Here is a 20,719-nt window from a genome sequence, read left to right as displayed (position 1 = left end):
CTACTTTAAAATGGGCCCAAGCTAACATTAAAACAAACCAATAAATATCATACACAATATTGTTCACCACTCATACGACCGACAGTAATTACCAGGTTGTGGAGAGTTTTGAATATATTGAGAGCAGGCTGTGATATTTTTAAGAAAAATATGTCATTAAGTTCATAAAGCCATGTAAAGCAAAGCCACATGACTTGGAGAATGATCACTTGACTGAGATAACAAAAAGCTGCCAGTGAAAAGTCGGGATGTTCCTCTAGAGAGGAGTCAGTGTCCCAACCCAGATGGAACAGAGGAGGAAGATTATAGACACCTTACAAACTATATTCTACAGTTCTACTGGCTATACAACATTCTGGAGAATTGGAATAATAAGGGGTAGAAAATTCAAGAACAAAAACAGAAGTTGCTGGAAGCTCAGCAGGTCTGTGAAGAAAAAGTCAGAGTTAAGATTTCAGATCTGGTGACCCCTCCTCAGAACTCAAAAAATTCAAGTTGATCAAACCACGTGTGTGTTGAATAGTCAAATCAAAATGGAACAGCTAGAAAGCAATGGTGTTCCCATGATACCTGCAGCCCTTGCTCTTCTTTGAAGTGGACATCCTGGGACTGAAAGTTGCTATCAAAGTTTATTAATTTGCATCACCACAGCCTCCAGGGGTCTATGGGGCTAAAGATGGAAAACAGGATTAGTGTTGTTAACCAGCATAAATAGCATGGGCCAAATAGCCTCCTTATGTGCTGTAAAGGTCTATAAGTAATTTTGAGTAGTGTGACTTCATTCAATGGAGTAACCTGAAATTAAAACGTCAGGTGAAAGACATTCACAAGCAGGAGCAATGGCTTTTGCCTCCATACTTCCTAAGCTCAACGGCTGGGATTTTACCTTTATCATCCAAGTACGGGGGCAGGTATCTTTAAGATTGAGGCCAACCACAACCCGGTCAATGAGAAAGCCCACCAGGTTAACTGCCAATCATGCACTTTAGTGGTGATTTGGCAGACTTCTCAAATCAATTTCCAGGATCGTAACATCCTACAATGCCTGAAACTGCTGGCAATCAGAGGCCCACAGTTGTTGTAAGGAGCAGTGCTACATCAATTGCTCAGGGTGATGGCTGCACAGCAATACTGAAGACCAGGAGCAACACAAACAAACATAATTTTGTTTACTTTTGTGTACAGTGTAAGGCTGGGGTGCGGGACGGGAACTCATGGGTAGAGGTGGGTCAGAAGGAAGGTCAGGACTCTAATCTTCAGTGGTCACTACCTGCCTCCACCCCCATCCATGCCTCTGAGTACACATCCTCAATACTAGTGCAAACTGAGCAAAACATTCTAAACAACCTCACAGGTAAAGCATCCATTATAGTAGCTGGGAAGGCCGTCACTTTTCTCACCTATTGGAAACAAAGGTCATAGTGCTAATGGATTGAGGCCCTAAGTAGTCATTACTTCCAGCCACTTCTAGGGAGGGTGAGTCCCAGCCGATGTGTTGTATTTCCCCATGAAAGAACTGGTGTATATTGAAGGATAAAGACCACACTGATTCCCAAATACTAACAGTAAAGTTGGCTATAGCCTATGCAGAGTCAGCTGGAATGATGGAAGTGATAGCGAATTTAAAGCCTGAGAGACCAGGAGCAGAATGTAAGGGAATGGGGAAGCTCTGTGGCCATCAGCTGAATTAAGTAAGATGGTAATCTCTGGAGAAGTACTAATTGATCTGTACTAAATTTATTACATTAGGTTTCTTGTCCCTTTGATATAAGATCATTCCTTATGTGAAGAAGCAGCTGCTATTTAAACACTAATTTTATCCAATATACCTTTCTTCCTCCTTTCTTCGCTCTTCTTCCTCTTTCTCCCGACGTTTTTGCTCTTCTCGCTGCAGTTCCAGCTCCTGCAGCTTCTGTCTCTCCATCTGTCTCCTCCTGATGGAAGCATCACTCAGGTGCTTTGTTGTGTCAAAGGTCACCTGAAAGACAAGTATTATGAATTCTTCCTTTACATCTCCTTCTTTATTTCCCTTCACTTCGGACACTGGATTCCCCCCGAGGAATAGACCCACAGTATCTGGCAGCATTGCATTACCTCAGCCAAGTGGTCATCATTCATCAGGATATCTGATACAAACAGCTAAAAAACATCTATCCCCTTCCCAACAAATATGTGCTAAACTCTAACTGTGTGCATTACCAACTCAAGGGTTTGGTGCCTGCTCCACATCAAACATAGCCATATCTCCCAAATTAAGTTAGCTCATTTACAAAGTTCACTGAACTCAAAATATTATTATAGTAGAGAGGGTGCTTCCCCATGGTATACCAGAAGTGACCATTCCAAAAAGATGCTGTGAAACCTTTTCAGCTCAAGATGGTCCTTGGTTTGAAATTAGGTCAACCTTTCCTTCTCACACTTGCTTGTGCACGGTATCCTCCAACGGTCTGAACACAAAATGTTACCATGACCCAGACAGCCTACAAGTAAACAAGAAAACAGCTTACCCAGCCTACTTGGCATTCCAGCTACTTCACACATGCTACATGTTGCATGAACAGACTTCAAATTATGGTTAGCAATGACAGTAGATGTACTCCTGATTAGAACAATTACATAATTCTATACCTACTTTTTGAATGTTCCTGTAAGGTTTGCTCCTTCAGTTTACAATGCTATTTTCTCTTGCTTCACCCCAAGTCCCCACCTGCCACTCTGACCTCACATTGTTCATAATATCCATATTCTTCTCCCTCAATCCTATTTAGACTAAACTAATGGCCATCCTACGTCTCTGCCTTGTATCAATGTTAGTTGATATTGTTAATGGTTGCCTCTCTTTAGGAAATGCTATAATCAGTGCACCATCACCCTGCCCCAGAAAAACTCAAAACCACCAATTCAAACTGCCAAGCTATCTGCAATTTTCTTTCCCTCTAAAATTCCTGAGCACGTTATCACCTTCCATATCTGTTCCCTCTTTCCTGGAACTCCATGTTTGAATCCCTCTCATCAGATTTATGCTCCCATCAGTGTATTTAAACTGCTCTTATCAGTTACAAGTGACATCCTTACACATCCTGGCTTTTTCTTATCTGCAGCCTTTGACACTGCTCTCTATAACCATTCCTCTTGAAGATCTCTCTACTGTTATCCAGTTGGGTGGGACAGTTTGCTCACGATTCTACTCATATCTACATAATTATAGCCACATTCTTAGAGGTTCTTGTGGCGCAGAGGTAGCTTCCCCAGCTCTGCGCCTGGAGGTCCGGGGTCAAGACCAACCTGCTCCAAATGAACTGTGTAACAACAGTTCTAAACAGGTTGGTTGGAAAATGACTATAACCAGACTCTCAACTGCAATGTACTTGCCTGTACTTCTACCTCTGTCTGTCTATCTTTGGTACAGTGGGTCAGTTAGCTTAGTTGATTAGATGGCTGGTTTGTGATGCCGAATAATGCTGACAGCATAGGTTTAATTCTCACGCCACTTGAGGTTACCATGAAAGAAGTTCCTTCTCAACTTGTCCTCTGGTCTGAGGTGTAGTGACAAATGACAATTTATCCTTGCTGCCATTCCATTTCCCATCTACATGCTGCCCCACAGTGACATAATCTAAAGTGTAGCATTAATTTTCTCATGTTCACTGATTATACTCAGCTCTATTTCATTACCACCTTTCTCTAAGAGAAACATGGAAACTCAGACCTGGAGAGACATTTGGTCCATCAGATCATTGCTCTACCCTTCGTGGCTGACCCTTTATTTCAACACATCTCCACATACCTTGTCAGTTCTAGGAATCTATTTATTTCTCAAGCATATTCAGTAACAGTAACTCAACAGCCTAATGTAGTACACAGTTCCACAAAAGCAGCACCCTGAGTGAAGAAATTTCTTCTCATCTCAGTCTGAAATGGCCTATCCTAAACCCTGAATTTCCTCAGACGAGAACTGCAGAAAACTAGTATGCAGGTACAGCAGGCGATAAGGAAGGCAAATGGAATTTTGACATTCATTGCTGAAGGAACAAAGTATAGAAGTAGGGAAGTGTTGCTGCAACTGTAAAAGGCATTAATTAGATCACAGCTGGAGTACTGCATACAATTTAAGATCCTTATTTGATGGGGGGGCGGGGGGGGGGGGGAAGAGATGTAATCGCATTGGAAACAGTTCAGAGGAGTTTCACTAGATTGATTCCTGAGATGACGAATTTGTCCAAAGAGATTGAGAAATTACCTGTCTCAAAGAATCATGAACCTGTGGAATTCGCTGTGCCAGTTTGTGGTGGATGCTGGAACATTGAGTAAATTTAAGGAGGAGACAGACAGGTTTCTTAAGTTGTACTGGGCTGAAGGGTTAGAGAGAGATCAGGCAGGAAAGTGGAATTGAGGCTGAGAAGAGATCAATTATGATTGTAATATAATGGTGGAGCAGGCTTGAGGAACTGAATTGCCTACTCTTGCTCTTAGTTCTTATGTTATGTAATTACTTGCTATCTTTTCGAACAATTTTATACGACTCCTCTTTGCATCTATACTATCCTCAAATTGCATTTTTAGCCATGTGCACCAGTATGTAATGTATAAGTTTCACAATGCATGCATTTGTTATCCACTGTCATGCCTTTAAATGAAGTTATACTAGCCAACTTACCTCTCACACTTTCGTAGTTTTGTTTGTGTAGATACAAGCCCCTAGTTTAGACTGAAACCCTTCCACTGCTAACAAATTATCAGATTACTTATTTGATGACCAGCAATGGATAGCAGACAACTCCTCAGAAGTAAATATTGGGAAGAATAAATTTTGGTCAATTCCCTGGTTACCGACTCATCCATCTCCCAAGGTTGCATTCCGAGGCTATACCAGTTTGTTCGCAAACTTGGTATCATAAATAGCAGAGGCTTTTGATCTGACACTAACCAAGGAGCCAATTTCCGCCTCTGCAATATTACCCAATTTTCCCTTGCTTCAGCCCATTTGATGCTAAATAAACTTATTCACACCTTATCAAAAGCTCTCCCGATGGGGATTCAAATCTTGCCACATTTGCCTGAATTCATTAAAAAAAACTTTACTGCCTTGTCCTGCCTCACACCAAGTACTATACACCTACCAATCCTGTTCTCAAAGATATACACTTGCTCTTGGCCAAGCAACAATATTGTGAGGCAGTGGCCTAGTGGTATTATTGTTGGTCTGTTAATCTGGAAACCCAGATAACGTGTTGGGGACCTAGGTTTGAACCCCATCACAGCAGATGAAAATCTGGAATTAAGAGTTTAATAATGACCATGAGTCCATTGCTAACTACTGGAAAAACCCACCTGGTTCACTAAGGTGCTTTATGGAAGGAACATGTTATCCTAACCTGATCTGGCCTACACGTGATTCCAGACCCACAACAATGTGGCTGACTCTTAACTGCCCTCTGGGCATTTAAGGATGGGGAAACAACACCCTCATCCCGTGAATGCATAGTAAAATATTTAATTTTAATATTCTTATCCTCATTTTCAAATTGCTTCGTGTCTTTGTCTCTCCTTACTTCTGATCGCCTCCAATGCCACATTTCCACACAAACAGCTAATTAGGGACTTGTAATTTTAATTGCTAATGCCAACAACATTAAAGTCTGGAATTCACTTCCTACACATCTCCACCCCTCTACTTCGCTTTCCTCAAGATACTCCTTAAAACTTTGTCTAAGCTAAGTTTTCAGTCATCATCACGCAAAAGGAACAAAAAATACACGTTGTTTTACAAAAGGGTCCCTTATTAGCTACATCCCATGCATCATCTACCACATACTTTATGAAGTGCTCTCGTATTTGTTCTACCAGAGTGCCCAAAACAGCACAGAATGTATCAAGCACTCACCTTTATGCTGCAAGCCACTGCCTTTGCATCGTCCCCTTTGTACAGCAGTTTCATTCCTCTGAGGGCATCCATTGCCTTCACAAATCCGATATACTCCTGGTACTGCACATATGCTTCAAAGTTCAAGTGACCCCCAAAGCTGAAAGTGTGGAAGTTCTTCCCAGTCATCTCTTCTCTGTAAGGGTCGAGCATTGGAATGTCCACGTTTCGAATCTCCCCAAATGTTTCAAATACCTTGCGCAGGATGAAATCACTTGGCTTCTCTGAACTGGAATTTTTCAGGGCAAACCACTTGCATGGCAGCCCCTCCAAATGAATGGTATCTGGCCTCTCACCTGGTAAGGTCTCATTTATGTCTTTGGCATCCCGAAAGAATGAATCCCAGTCGTGACGGGTCGGGAAATCTATTTTCACTTCAGCTGCTCGCACTTTTAAGGTGTCTGTGAAGCCACTGAGCTTAATTGTCTTACTGTCCAGTTTGGACAGGAAGGTTTTCACCATGTTCTTGTTTTCAACTTCCCCTTCAAAGCGAACAAAATCCATTGTGCTCTTGGACACACGCAGTGTAGCAAATTGCTCAGGGTGAACCATGTACTTGAGTCTCTCCATCACCTCCCAGTTTGATATGGACTTACCTGGTTGCTTCAGCTGGGGGAGTGATACGCTAAGAGTCAGCTTAGCGATTGGCTTCAGAAATAAGCCCTGTGGGGCAAATAGTTCCACGGCCTCTGAAGTATCATGCACTATTGTAGCAGCCATCTTAATAGTGGTTAGAAATTTACCTGGGAAAAGGAAACAGTGTGTTAATTGGAGCAAACAGCACTTTGCTGCAGTTAAGAGATTACATGACCCTTGCCCAATTCCACACCACGATGTGGAGGTGCCAGTGTTGGACTGGAGTGGACAAAGTCAGAAATCACATGACACTAGGTTATAGTCCAACGAGCTTGTGTTTTCAAATAAACCTGTTGGACTATAACGTGGTGTTGTGTGATTTCTGACCATTTCTGCACCAGTTCACTGGAGGGAGGGAAGGGAAGCAGCGGCCTAGCAGTATTTTCAAAGGACCGTTAATCCAGAGACCTAGACAACATTCTGGGCAGCCAGGTTCGAATCACACCTTGGCAGACGGTGGAATTTGAATTCAATTGAATATCTGGAATTAAGAGTCTAATGATGATCGTGAACTATTGCCAATTGTCAGAAAAATTCTTTCTGGATCATTAATGTCATTTAAGAAAGGAAACTGCCATCTTTACCTGGTCTGGCTTATGTGACTCCAGACCCACAACAATGTGGGTGATTTAACTGCTCTCAGGGCTATTAGAGATGGGCAATAAATACTGCCCAGTCAGTGACACCCTCATCCCATTAGTGAATACAGAATTAGAGTCTGGGGGTGCTCCTACAGGCTAGGCAGACGTTGATGAAGCTCCGATTTCTAAAAGGCTGACAACTCAGATCCAGAAGACTGCAAGCTCGGTCCATTCACCAGTTGTGGACAAGATGCATGAAGAGGAGAGGAGCTGTTTGTTAGCTGAATAAACCAGTCATCAGAGACACTCAAAATACCTTCTGGAAATGGAAGCCATGTCTTATTAACTTGCAAAAATTGCCCTACCAGTTCTGACCCTAACTTTCAATGTAACAAAGCAGATACTGTCTACATGGATCAGGTTTTACTCAACATTCTCCTAATAGGTCACCTTGACATAACTTTAAATTGTTAGCACTACCCTATACAATAAATCACTATTAACTTTGCACACTTACATGGAAGTTAGCCACAACTCACTGGGATTACCCAGGGATCACTAACATTTTCTGCCTTCATAAATAATGCAGAAAACATACAAATTAGGTGCAGTAGGCCATTAAGCCCTTTGGACCTAGAAAATAGAACAATACAGAGCACAAACCGGCCCTTTAGCCCACCATATTGTGCTGAACATGTGCCAAATTAAACTGATCTCTTCTACCAGTCCTTGGTCCGTATTCCTCCATTCCTTGCATATTCATATCTACCTCCAACACTATCCCTGGCAGCACATTCAAGATACCTCCCACCCTGTAACAAAAAAAAAAGCCCCTCACATTAATACTAGGGGGGAAAGCATGTAAACATTTAACTCTGGAGAAAAGATTCTGGCAGTCAACGCTATCTGTTCATCTCAGTTATATAGACTTGTATCCAGTCTCCCCTCAGCCCCCACCGCTCCAGATAAAACTACCCAAGTTGTTCCATTCTCTCTTTATAGATCATTCTCTCTAATCCAGGTAAACCTCTTCTGTACCCTCTCCAAACCCTCCACATACAGGGTGGCAGTGTAGCTCAGTGGTTAGCACTGCTGCCTCACAGCACCAGTGACCCGGGTTCGATTCCATCGTTGGGCTACTGTCTGTGTGGAGTTTGCATATCCTCCCCATGTCTGCGTGGGTTTCCTCTGGGTGATCTGGTTCCCTCCCACAGTCCAAAGATGTGCAGGCTAGGTGGATTGGCTATGCTAAATTTCCCTGTAGTGTTCAGGGAAGTGTAGATTAGGTGGATGGGTCTGGGTGGGATGCTTTGAGGGTCAGAGTTGACTTCTTGGGTCGAAGGGACTGTTTCCACACTAAGGATTCTATGCCGATATTATGCCTTTACAATATTAAGACCTGCTCCACCATTTCATAAGATCTATACTCATGAACCTCTGGGAGGAAACCTGATTTCCCCCAGTGACGTAAGTAATAAACAGATTCGCATATATTAAGTATAATCTCAAAAGGTTGCAACACACAGCACTGACGTGAAGTAAACAGTGAGGATAATAGCAGACTTCAGGGGAATGAAGGCAGAGACATGCTGTTTAATATTCAACAGTGAAAAGTCTATAGTGATTTACTTTGGCAGTAAGATTGAGGAGAAAAAAGGAGGGGTGGATATACACAAATGTTTGAAAGTGGCTAGAAAAATTGAGAAAGCAGCTGTTTTTTAGTAATCTTTGTTAAATTTTCAAAAAAAAGTTCACAAGGACGTCAGTGAGGTTGGAGGATTCGAGCTACAGGGAGAGGCTGAATTGGCTGGGAATGGAACCAGGCTGCTTATTTTTAAATGTACCAACCAATTCTAGGCTTTTCCACAAGGAAAATATGCTCTCAGCACCCACCCTCAAGTCCCCTCAGGATCTTATACGTTCAGCAATATCAACTCTCAACTATAATGGGTACAGGCCAGATAGATGCTGCGGGATCCAGCGGCAGGCTCACAACATTATGTGGCTGTTACGTAACTGTGGAAGAGAAGAGATTTCTGCAAGCAGATAATACTCTGGTAGAATGAATAGCAATGCAAGATGTACTTATACTAGATCAGCTGCAGTTAATTATTTGCAAAAGACGAAGTTTCGTTACATTTTGCATGCTTCTGAACTTGGCAACATCCTCGTAAATCTTTTTTTGAAAATTTAGCATGTCTCTGCCTTCATTCCCCTGAAGTTCGCTACTATCCTCACTGTTTACTTCACGTCGCTGCTTTGTGTTGCAACTTTTGAGGTTATACTTAATATATCCAAGTCTATTTATTATTTATATCTTCAGAAGGATCTAGGCCCGAAACATCAGCCTTCTTGCTTCTCTGATGCTGCTTGGACTGCTGTGTTCATCCAGCTTGACACCTTGTTATCTCAGACTCTCCAGCATCGGCAGTTCTTACTAGCTGAGAATTAAACTAGTCAGGTTTTCCAAAATATATCCAACAATTCTGCTGAAAAGTGCACACACATGGATGACAGGCAACAATAGCACCAGGCTAAGTAGTGAAAATCAGACAGTCAAATAAGCACCTTGTCTTTTATTGTCAATTTAGCATCAAGCATTTGGATAAGGTTAGTGAAAAATTACTCAAGTATGAAATTAGCAGCTATGTTATAAGCACAGGAGGTAATTTTTAATTTAAAATGTACTCTTCCCATTTAGCCAAGCCAGAGCCTGAAAATAATCACTCTATACACACATGGGTTAAATGAAGGATACTGAACCATACTGTGGTCATTGCTTAACCAAAAAAACCTTTGCAAACTATCCACATGAAATGGACCTGTGTAACTCATTACTGATACTTATTTTCTTATTGCACAGGAAATTAGAAAGGGACCAAGATACAAAAGCACACTGTATTAATAAGTTACTCTTTATTTGTACAAAATGTTATGGAATTTTGTAACAGATTGTTACATTAGGATCTCAATCTCTAGCATAACCCTGAACTCTTATCTCCTTCTTTATTTTCTTGCATGTTCTTCCCTGTTCATCAATTCCTCCACGAAGACATGTCTTATCTCCTCACTCCATTTTTACCACAATGTTAACCATCCAACTTCCCTTCTTGGCGTTCATGCCATCTGATGTTTTCAATGACTTCCTCTCTTCCAAAGCTCTCTTCCTCCCTTTCAAGACCACTATCACCTCCCTTCCCAAATAGAAAGGATTGTTCGCACTGGTCAGCTCTTCTTCCAAACCACACATTCCCTACTCCCACACGGCATTACTGTGCTGGAATGAGTGGCAGGGCCACATAGAAAAATTGAAAGCAAACTATAGCGAGAAAATGTTGGGGGTGCAGGGGTTAGTGTGATCATTTGTTACTACAGTCAGTTGTCTTTTATTCTATCCATCTTTACTGAAAGTGAGGCCATGGACCTCCATTGCATTGGTCCAGACTCAAAGACAAAAGTAAAGCTGAGGTTTCTGCAGATGGCAGACCAGGAAACTCCTGTTCTTATTGCCTCCCGTAAGGTGCACTGGAAGGATTCACAAACAATCAATCTGTTGGGCCATGTAACGAATGCACCTTCTGTGACAAACATGTCCCTGCATGGGACCTCCACAAAACTGGCTGCTGCCAACAGTTCAAGGTCCTTTTAAGCAGCTTAAACCAACTGAATACTGTCCCCTCAGTCTCCTCTTGCCCCTACAAAACTGTGAAGGCTCATCGGTATCTGTTTCTGGACTTCTTTTTTCTTCAATATTGTTATAGATGCTGTAGAGTTAGGAATCATCAACATAATGTCTAAGTCTACAGATGAGGCAAAGCTAAAGAAGGTGGAACATATCAAGTCCAAGTATAAAGTGTTTTTTGTAAAATTTTATGATGTATTCCAAGGTCAAAAGTCTCTACCCTAGGGAATGAAATCAATAATCTTAGAAACTTTTCAATGACAACTAGAAGCAAGGCTTTAACACCTGTTGCAGCTCAATCTGAGACCAATTCTTATTCGACTATCAAATACTCCCGACCTTTACAGGTTCAGCATGCAACGTTTTAAATTGTTTCCCCATGAAAAGCAGCAACTACTAGTGAGCAGAGAGGAGAGAGATGAATATAAAGCAGCAATAAAAAGTATTTTTCAATGTGATTACCCAAGGCATAGGAATGGATTTGAAACCAACTATGTGTGACGCATTTCTCATCCCCATCACAGATTATGGATTGCATCGATCTCAGCGATGGGAATTGCAACCTCTAGCCAGTAAATTACACCACTGCATTCAGGTCAGAAGGCGATTAAAGCAACAGTGCATTTGTATTATTGTCAGCAAGCTTTAGAAGCTTGCAAGTGAACCCAAGTGAAATCCATTAGATAAAACCTTAGGAATTACATTTATTCATTTGATGCTTATTTTAAAAATGACTAAACTCACAACACGGAACAAAGCAGTTTTTAAGTCAGCACTTAATACTGGATGAAAAATCTAGGTTTTACAGGAACCTGTTAGCTTTGATTTGTAACAAAAAGTCAAAACCAAAAACTACAAAACATACAAAATAAAATCAGCTAAAGATCAACTGTAACTTTAAACACTAACTTTCAAGAAAATATTAAACAAACAATGCACCGTTTATAGGCCAACCCAGCATTAGTTATACAGCCTAGAGGCAATACTTTGACCACCTCAGGCACAGGGCAACACTTCCACCCATTATAATTCAGCTAATGATGCTCTTGAGGCCAAACTTGCCACTTCAAGTCTGTTTCATAAGCTTCTCTCTTAAGGAGTACGGCCAATGTCAACAAGTAGATGTCTCAGCTGATTTCACCTCCAGAAACAATCTGGCACTGAGAACCATTGATAAAAGCATCAAACTAACCGTTACAAACATGTTTGTTTATGGTTTAGATCACAAACATTGCTACAAGCTGCAATACAGATCTCAATTTGGATATGCCAGGCTTATTCATACTTAGTGCAGGGACAGCCCAGAAAAAGCAAACTCCATGGAATGCATGAAGCAAAAGGATCTGTAAACATAGAACATAGAACAGTACAGCACAGAACCGGCCCTTAAGGTTTTACAAGTAGTATCTGGTCATATCTACCAGAAAAGGATGGACTGATTGTGTCTGCTTCCTATGGAAAATTAAATACTGACACATTGCTTGAAGAAACAGTGATGATTCTTGTCAGTACAATATGGCCTGAGTAGTACCCACTATGTTAGCTCTTGTAACATACGCCACAAAAACTGAGTTCATGTTGAGACAGATGTTATGGAGTTTATTAACTATGCTGAATATTAACGTTTCTCTAATAATCACAGATGTTTTTATTATTCATTCATAGGATAGGAGTATCACTGGATGGGCCAGTATTTATTTCCCATTGCTCATTCTTCTTCAGCAGGTGGTGGTGGTGAGCTGCTGTCTCGAAACATTTAGTATAGGCAGACCCACAGTGCCGTCAGGGAGGGAGCTTCTGGATTTTGACCGAGCGACGCTGAAGGAACGGCAATATATCTGCAAAACAGGATGGTAAGTAGCTTGGAGGGGAGCTTACAGCTGGCGATGCTACCGTATCTGTTGCCCTTATTCTTCAAGATTGAAGTGATTGTAAGTTTGGAAGGTATTGTCTATGAAGCCTCATGAATTTCTGCAGTGCACAGTGAAGGAGCTACCCACTGCTGCTGCTGACAGTTGATGGTGGAATCAGTTGGATCTATACCACCACCTTCTTGTTCACTTGCTGAAGGGTCTAGGCCCAAAACGTCAGCCTTCCTGCTCCTCTGATGCTGCTTGGCCTGCTGTGTTCATCCAGCTCTACACCTGTTTCCTCAGATTATCCAGCATCTGCAGTTCCTACCATCTCTGAAACTATAAAAGGCCACCATGTTTCTTCTGATGCTTTTAGCTTGTAAGTTCAATTCTTCCAGCAGCATTAATGCCACAGTTGTAATTCCCTGCACATCACGCAATGCTACTGAGAGCTCAATGGTCTCCGTCACAGAAATGCAAGCCTGAGAGTAAAAATTTCAGTGACCAATACTGTTCAAAGCACTCCAGATTCAGTCTCATCAATGCTCTGCATAATTGATGCCTAGCCTCTCTACTATCACATACAAACCAGTAAAAAACAGAACCAAAAGTAATGCCAACCACCCCACATGCAAACCGAGGCATATAAATAACAAATGGGATAGAACACCAATGCTTCAGTACAGGCGCACTGGCCACGTTAGCTAGCAGGGTGACAAAATGTTTGCAACTAAACTGACCAGCTCGGCGAGCAAGTTTACAACCTCAATTCACCTCACAATAGTATTGTTATCTTTCTTGATTTCTTGCTGTACTTGCATACAGCCTCATCCACAACCCGAGCTACAAATCTTCTCAAAAACTTTAAACACCTGTGGGTGCAACACCCTCAAACTGACCCACAGATGGGAGACAAATGCCATCCATCTGAGTGCAACCTGCAAACAACTGTATTTCCTGCACGAATGCCGCAGACGCGATACACAAACGAGTGAAAAACAGAACCAGTAGTGATGCCAACCACCCCAGCAAACCGAGGGATATAAATAACAAGCAGGACAGAACACCAGCGCTTCACCAAGGGGCACTGGCAGTGTTACCTAGCAGGACGACAAAACATGAGCAAGTCTACAACCTCAATTCACCTCACAACCGTATTGTTATCTTTCTTGGTTACTTGCTGTACTTGCATACTAACCTTCTGCAATTCATACTCTATGACATCAGATCGCGTTGCAAGTCAGAGCTCTGTAATCTCTTATCATTTAAATAACGTGCTTTTTTATTCTCTCTGACAAAACGTCCATTCTGTTAACTTACGTTTGTCCCTTTGTAGGCTCCTTACGTCCTCTTCACAACTCACTTTCTACCTTTGTTTGTATCATCAGCAAATCTACCATCTTACCTTTGTACAAAATCATTTGTACAAATTGTAAAGAGTTGAGACCCCAGCACTGACCCTTCTAACATGCCACTTGTGACATCCCACCAGCCTGCAAAAGACCTATTTATTCTGTTATACAGCCAACCTTCTATCCGTGCCAATATATCATGCCCTCATCATGAACTTTTATTCTTCCATCGTTATCTTTGTGGCACCTGATCAAATGCTTCTAGAAATCTAAGTACAAAACACCCCTGGGTCCCCAATATTTATGACACAAGTTACAACTTCAAAGGACTCCAGTAAATTCAACGTGATTCTCCTTTGACAAAACCGCCTTGAACTTGTCCAAATGCCCTGTTATAACATCTTTACAACAGCTTCTACAAATTTCCCTACAAGAGAATGTTAAGATAACTAGCCTGCAGCTTCCAGCTTTCTGCCTTTCTCTCATTGAGAGAAGGTATTGAATTAATAAATTACCAATCTAAAGTAACCTTCCTTGAAACTGATGAGTTTTGGAAAATTAAATCAATTCATTAACTATCTCACTAGCTACTTCTTTTAAGATCCTAGCATGAAATCAGTCAGAACACAGACTATTCAGTTCGAATAATTTACTCAGTTGGAATTTGATCAAGTTTCTCTCTTCCCTTCAATTCTTCCGACCCCTTGATTCTGCATTCTCTGTTTGACACTTAATTTGAAGGGAACAGAAGTGACAATTGTTTGATCATGACAAAGTGATCCACTCAATTTGAAGTCTGCAACTAAATCAGGTATTATGATCCCTGCAAGTGATATGACAGGCAAATCAGATCCTAGACTGAAATCTCACTTGGTAGATCATATTTTGTTTTTTTTCAGTTTTAACAAGATGTTTTTTCACCGAAGCAATGTGGCAGATTCTGACTTAGCAACAAAACAGAAGTTAGGATAAAATAGAATAAACTAAATTATTCATATTTTTTTTTACAAATAACACACAATTAAATATTTTGAAACACAGTAAAAATAGTCTCATTAATCTCAACAGCATCCCAATATAATACTAAAAACACCAGAGAGAATGCCGTTCTCTACACCAGCACAGAAGCTGATTGCCCCTTCTTTAATTCCTCATATAACTGCGCATACACTTCTCAGCTTCAAATATATATTTACTCATGGGACGTGAACTTTGATTTATTGATTGATTGTCACATCTACCAAGATACAATGAAAAGTGCTGTTTTGCATGCTTTACAGGCAGGTCGTACTATATAAAGTGCATCAGAGTTGCAGAACAGAGTCCAAAATACAGTGTTACAGCCATAGAGGTGGTGCAGAGCGAGAGGCAGATTGCTAGATGGACATGTGACAATAAAATGAAAATTAATTGTCTATTCCAAGGTGCCCTTGAGGCGATGGTGAGCTTCCTTTGTGAGCCACTGCAATCCACATGCCGTTGGTTGACCTACGATGCCCTAAGGGAGGGAATTCTAGGATTCTGACCCAGCAACACTGATGAAATGGCAATACATTTCCAAGTCAGGATGAGGAGAGGCTGGAAGTGGAGCTTGCAGCTGGTGGTGCTTCATGTATCTACAGTCCTTGTCCTTCTAGGTGGAAGTGGTCATGGGTTTGGAAGGTGTTGTCTAGGAGAGTTTAGGGCTGTATCCTCTGGAGTTTAGAGGCATCAGAGGTGACTTGCTTAAAACAAAATATCCTGAGGGGACTTGACCAGGTAGGTTTTGAATGGATGTCCACTTGCGAGACAATCTAGAGTGAAGGGGACGCCCATTTAAGACAGAGGCCTTTCTTTCTGACCAACATTTGAGATTATTTGGAATTTCCTTCCTCAAAATGTAGTGGATGCAGAATCTTTAAACATTTTTAAAGGCAGACATGAATAGATTCTTGAGGGAACGTGGAGTTGAGGTTAAAGTCAGATCAGTCATGAACATACTGAAGGGCAGAGAAAGCTCAGTGCAAATTGGCCTATTATTATTCCTTATTCCTACTGTGGGGTTAAAACCCACTCCATGGCTTGAGTTCAACAAAGAAATCCAGTACTTCAGTGGAGGACCGAAGGAGTGCAGCGCAAGAATAGGAGAAGTCAGCTATTTAGCTCCTCGAGCCTGCAGCATCATTTCATACGATCATGGCTGATCAAGGTCAGAAGAGGCCAATGTCTCGATGAGATGTTAAGACAAGGTCAAGTCTGCCTTCTCTGGTAGATGCAAGTGATCTCAGGGCAGCAATGCAAAGAGCAGCAGGAGTTATCACCACGATCGTGACCCCTCAATCACAAAAAGCAAATTACTCAGTCGTTATGGCATTGCTGCTGGAGGCAGTTTGCTGTTGAAAATTGGGAGCCCTCTTAAACGTTTTAACTCAGCATTTGATATTTCTATTTCCTGCGAGCATTGGGACCTCATCTGACAGTGTCACGTTAGTAACTCGCCTTCTGAAAACGTGAACAAATCACTCCATTAAACCAGAGGAAAGGTCATACGGATTAGCAAGGTCTTGGACTTGTGCTTCACTCTACTCCAATACCCAAGAAGTATATCAAAAAATAAGATGATTTTGTGATTAGAAGGAATGAAAACTCACCTTCAAATGGAAGCAGCAAGGGGACAACAGTCATCTTGACATGAGTGGCTGCCGTCCAAGAGGGGTCAGACAGGTGACTGACACAGCATTTATGCGCAGGCTGCAAAAGTAAGGTTTATTAGTAGGGAGACAGGCACACCACCTCACTGGGGTAAGATCAGGAGTTCTGCAACATCAGTAACAAGGAAGTGTGAAGAATATTGGGTACCAAGACCACCAAAGACCACCACAAAAGGGTGGGGAGCACTGCCTCTGCTCCTCCATTCTACAGAATAGTTCCCGCACTGGTTATTTTTCATGGGTCCTTTCTTTGCTTAATTAACTAATGGCTAATTAAGCTGCTTCTCAATCCATCAGAAGAGTGCAATAAATATTTGACTTCCTTCCTTAGGTACCAGTGATCACAAACCCAAACAAAAATCAACAGCAAGCATTAATAGGCAACAATGCTTCCTGCATTACAATGAGATTACATTATAAAAAACTTTGGAATGGCCCATGATCATGAAAAGGCCCATATAAATGCAAATCTCCTTTCACTGATGCAGTAAATACCATTAATTAAAATACCACTACTTTAACAGTTGTAAATATATTATGAAGGTCAAAGCACAAGTGACACCAATTTATTCTAAAATGCTATTCTCAACCTCCGTCAAAGTGTTCAATGTCATTTGCTTTTCACTCTCCTCTCCCATGGAAAAACAGACTGGGCTTCATATGCCATTCTCAAGATTAGTTAATGGATAGGGATTAGTCAATCACCAGAGAAAAGGAAATCTCATTAAAATGAAATCCAATCTGCCCATACAGTTAGTAAATTGAATGATCTTGAACTGCATTCATGTCAATTAGCAAGACATTCTGACCTTAAAGAGATGAGCAAAGTTAAATGGATCTTTTCTATTTTCTAACAGAAAAATACAATGGTAAATTTTGGTTTAATACTCTCAACATTACAAGTTTGCCTCAGAGGCAATACTGTGGATCACACACGACAGATCCTTAAAAATACTTAACATTGTCATTTAGCAATACATTAGTGGATGCTCTTGAGCTTTGCCTCTGGTGTGAGTACTCAGAAACTTTCCTGTTAATGTACTTGGGAGATTGGAGCCATGGGTGAGGGTTGACAACTTTTTGAAGTTCCACCTAAAATAGCAGATTTCTGCAGCTGCAGGTGGAACTGCATCAGATGTTGGTGGCATCCAAATAAAAATGGTACATTATCAACAATTTAGCACATGTAGATTAATAAAGGTATGAATAACTTCAGCATCGTATTTGAACCATGGAATCATACAGCATAGAAGGGCAAAACTTGGCTCTTTGAAAAAGCCAATTAATTGAACTCCCTTGCTCTTTGCTCATATCAGTTCAATTTTTCTTGATTTCAAGCACACATCCAATGCCAACTCCTTGTTCAAAGCTACTATTAAATATCCTTTCATTACTGACAGGCAGTGTCTTGCAGATGATCACCACACACCATGTAAAGAACTCATCTTTTTTTGCCAACTGTCACTTACAAACATACATAATCAGTACCTCTTCTGGTTCTCAACCTTCCTATGGTTCCCTATATCTAAATCAATCAAAATTCCTCAATTTTGAAACCCTCTACTGAACCTCCACTTATACTTCTGGGCATTAAAGAGAGCAACACAAGCTTCTTCATTCCTTCTGCATAATTTAAAGACCTCATCCCCAATATTGCTCCAGTAAATTTTCTCAGATCATTCTCTAATGGATCTGACATCCTTCCATAAAACCTGAGGACCAGAACAATTTTTAAATATTCTTTCACAGGGCTTCGCTGGCTGAACGATCATTTATTACCCACACCGAATTGGCCAAAAAGGTAGTCGTGAATTGCCACACACCATACAATCCATGTTTAATATGTACATCCACAGAGGTTTGTCGAACAGACACAAGACAAGCTGAGGCCAATGGTTTGTAAAGGTTTAGTATTAATCCCTTACTCCCAAATCCTTTCATCAAGTCAAGGGAAGTCAGCTGGCATTTTAAGTATCAGAGATAATGGGAACTGCAGATGCTGGAGATTCCAAGATAATAAAATGTGAGGCTGGATGAACACAGCAGGCCAAGCAGCATCTCAGGAGCACAAAAGCTGACGTTTCGGGCCTAGACCCTCTCTGATGAAGGGTCTAGGCCCGAAACGTCAGCTTTTGTGCTCCTGAGATGCTGCTTGGCCTGCTGTGTTCATCCAGCCTCACATTTTATTATCTTGGCATTTTAAGTAGCCTTCTCAACTTTTTCAAAGTTAATTTTGTTCTTGAGATATTGACACAGCAGGTTAGCCCAGAATTTATTGCCCATCTCCACTTTAACAGAGGTGGTGGTTAGATACTTTCTTGAACTTGCCTCCAGTCCATGCAATATAGAGACCTCTAAGAAATATTTTCTTATATTTCATACAGGGAATGTAGATTCTGCTGACCAAGTCAATATTATTTTCCAATCCATAATTATCATAGTGAAAATGGTGGTGAGCTGAACTTCTTGAACCGCTGCAGTCCATTTGCTTTAGGTAGATCCACAATGTTGCCAGAGACTTTTAACAAATTGACACCTGAGAAACAGTGATATACTTCCAAGTCAGATTGATGTGTATTTGAAAAGAACATATGCTATCACATTCAACTAATTTTCCAATGCCTTTCAATTCAGAAGAGAGTCATCATACTAGACTTGAAACATCTACTCTGTTTCTCTTTCCACAACTGCTGCCTGGCTTGCATTGCTAGCCTTTGCAGTAGTTTGCTTTTACCTCCAAGTCTGTGTGTATATATCCCACTCCTTGCCCCATATCTCTCTACTCCTGCACCTCCTAGAAAACTGCATCATTTGGTTTCTATTAACCAATCTCTATCATATTGTAAAACAAGTAACTGTGGATGCCAGAGATCTGAAACAAAACCATATTTTTCCATCCAAACTCAGCAGGTCTGGCAGCATCTCTCTGCCTTCTTCTCTCCTCGTGCTGCCAGACCTCCCAAGCTTCTCCAACAATTTCTGTTTGTTGTCTCAATAAACCCACAGCCATCTGGAAAGACAATGACAGCAGATACATGGGAACACCACCACCTGAAAATTCCCCTTCAAAATCACTCACCATCCAGACCAGAAATGTTCCTTTTGTGTCACTGAGTCAAAATCCTGGAATTCCCTCCCGAAAGGTATTTAAGTCGACTTTCAAGCATATGGATGCATTGGTTCAAGAAGGCAGCTTACCACCACCACAAATCAAAGTCAACCAGGGACGGGCAATGAAGAGTTTTTAAAAAAAAAACAAAACTGCAGATGCCAGAAATCAGAAACAAAACAAAAAGCAGGAATTGCTGGAGAAACTCAACAGGTCTGGCAGCATCTGTGGAGAGAGAAAGCTGAGTTATAACATTTCGGGTCCTTCCTCAGAACTTAAGACAGGCAACAGTAATTGCTGGGCCCAGCCAGCAACGTCCCTCGAGTGAATAATTTAAAAATAAACTCTTATACAAAACACAAACATGACGTGATCAAAGCCTGCGACTCGGACAGAAATGTCCTAGTGAATTAAGACAACGCTGCGGCGGCTCCGAGATATGGAGGCAGGGGTTCGTGGCCTTGAGGGCAGCTGGTTTTCAGCGACCTACCTTTTCGTGAAGCTGCAGCGCGGGGGCGGGGGGAACGTTAGGCCGAGGGCCGGCAAACTGCTAGAGGCCTCCGGCCAGCAGCAACAACCACCTCCAGCACCACAGCGACCCAGCTCATAAAGGACCGTTGTGACCGACCAGCCAACCCGCCTGATGATTCCACCCGGCAGGGCCATCACCACGCCTCAAACCTATTTCGCGGAGATCTTCCTCTCGCGTGTTGCTGAAGGAAGGCGCTTCCCAGAGAGCGCAGTTTTCGCCCAACCGGCGTCTCACCTCACGCGGAGTTTTTGTCAGGCAACTAATAGACGGCTTAAGGGACTTTTCATCGGGGCGGGAGGCCGGGCGCACAAGTCTTCACGATTGACTGCCCACTGCCGCCATCTTTGTGAGGGGCAACGAT

The 20,719-nt window shown here is 41.7% G+C and overlaps 1 protein-coding gene across 1 annotated transcript in view; it reads right to left on the bottom strand.

Moving 5' to 3' along the window:
- LOC125453365 (A-kinase anchor protein 17A-like) overlaps positions 1 to 20,512 on the bottom strand; it is a 34,305-nt gene extending 13,793 nt beyond the window's left edge. Inside the window, exons 1-3 of the mRNA XM_048532841.2 lie at positions 20,317 to 20,512; positions 5,885 to 6,666; positions 1,830 to 1,978 (exon numbers count right to left, since the gene is read on the bottom strand). Coding sequence (XP_048388798.1) covers positions 1,830 to 1,978; positions 5,885 to 6,643 — 908 coding nt within the window. The 5' untranslated portion in view covers positions 6,644 to 6,666; positions 20,317 to 20,512. The remainder of the gene's footprint in view (positions 1 to 1,829; positions 1,979 to 5,884; positions 6,667 to 20,316) is intronic.
- Positions 20,513 to 20,719: the final 207 nt, after the last annotated feature.

Source organism: Stegostoma tigrinum, chromosome 6, assembly GCF_030684315.1.
Source record: "Stegostoma tigrinum isolate sSteTig4 chromosome 6, sSteTig4.hap1, whole genome shotgun sequence".
Lineage (NCBI taxonomy): Eukaryota > Metazoa > Chordata > Chondrichthyes > Orectolobiformes > Stegostomatidae > Stegostoma > Stegostoma tigrinum.
The sequence above is the reverse complement of the archived record's forward strand: the minus strand, read 5'-3'. Positions and strand labels throughout refer to the sequence as shown.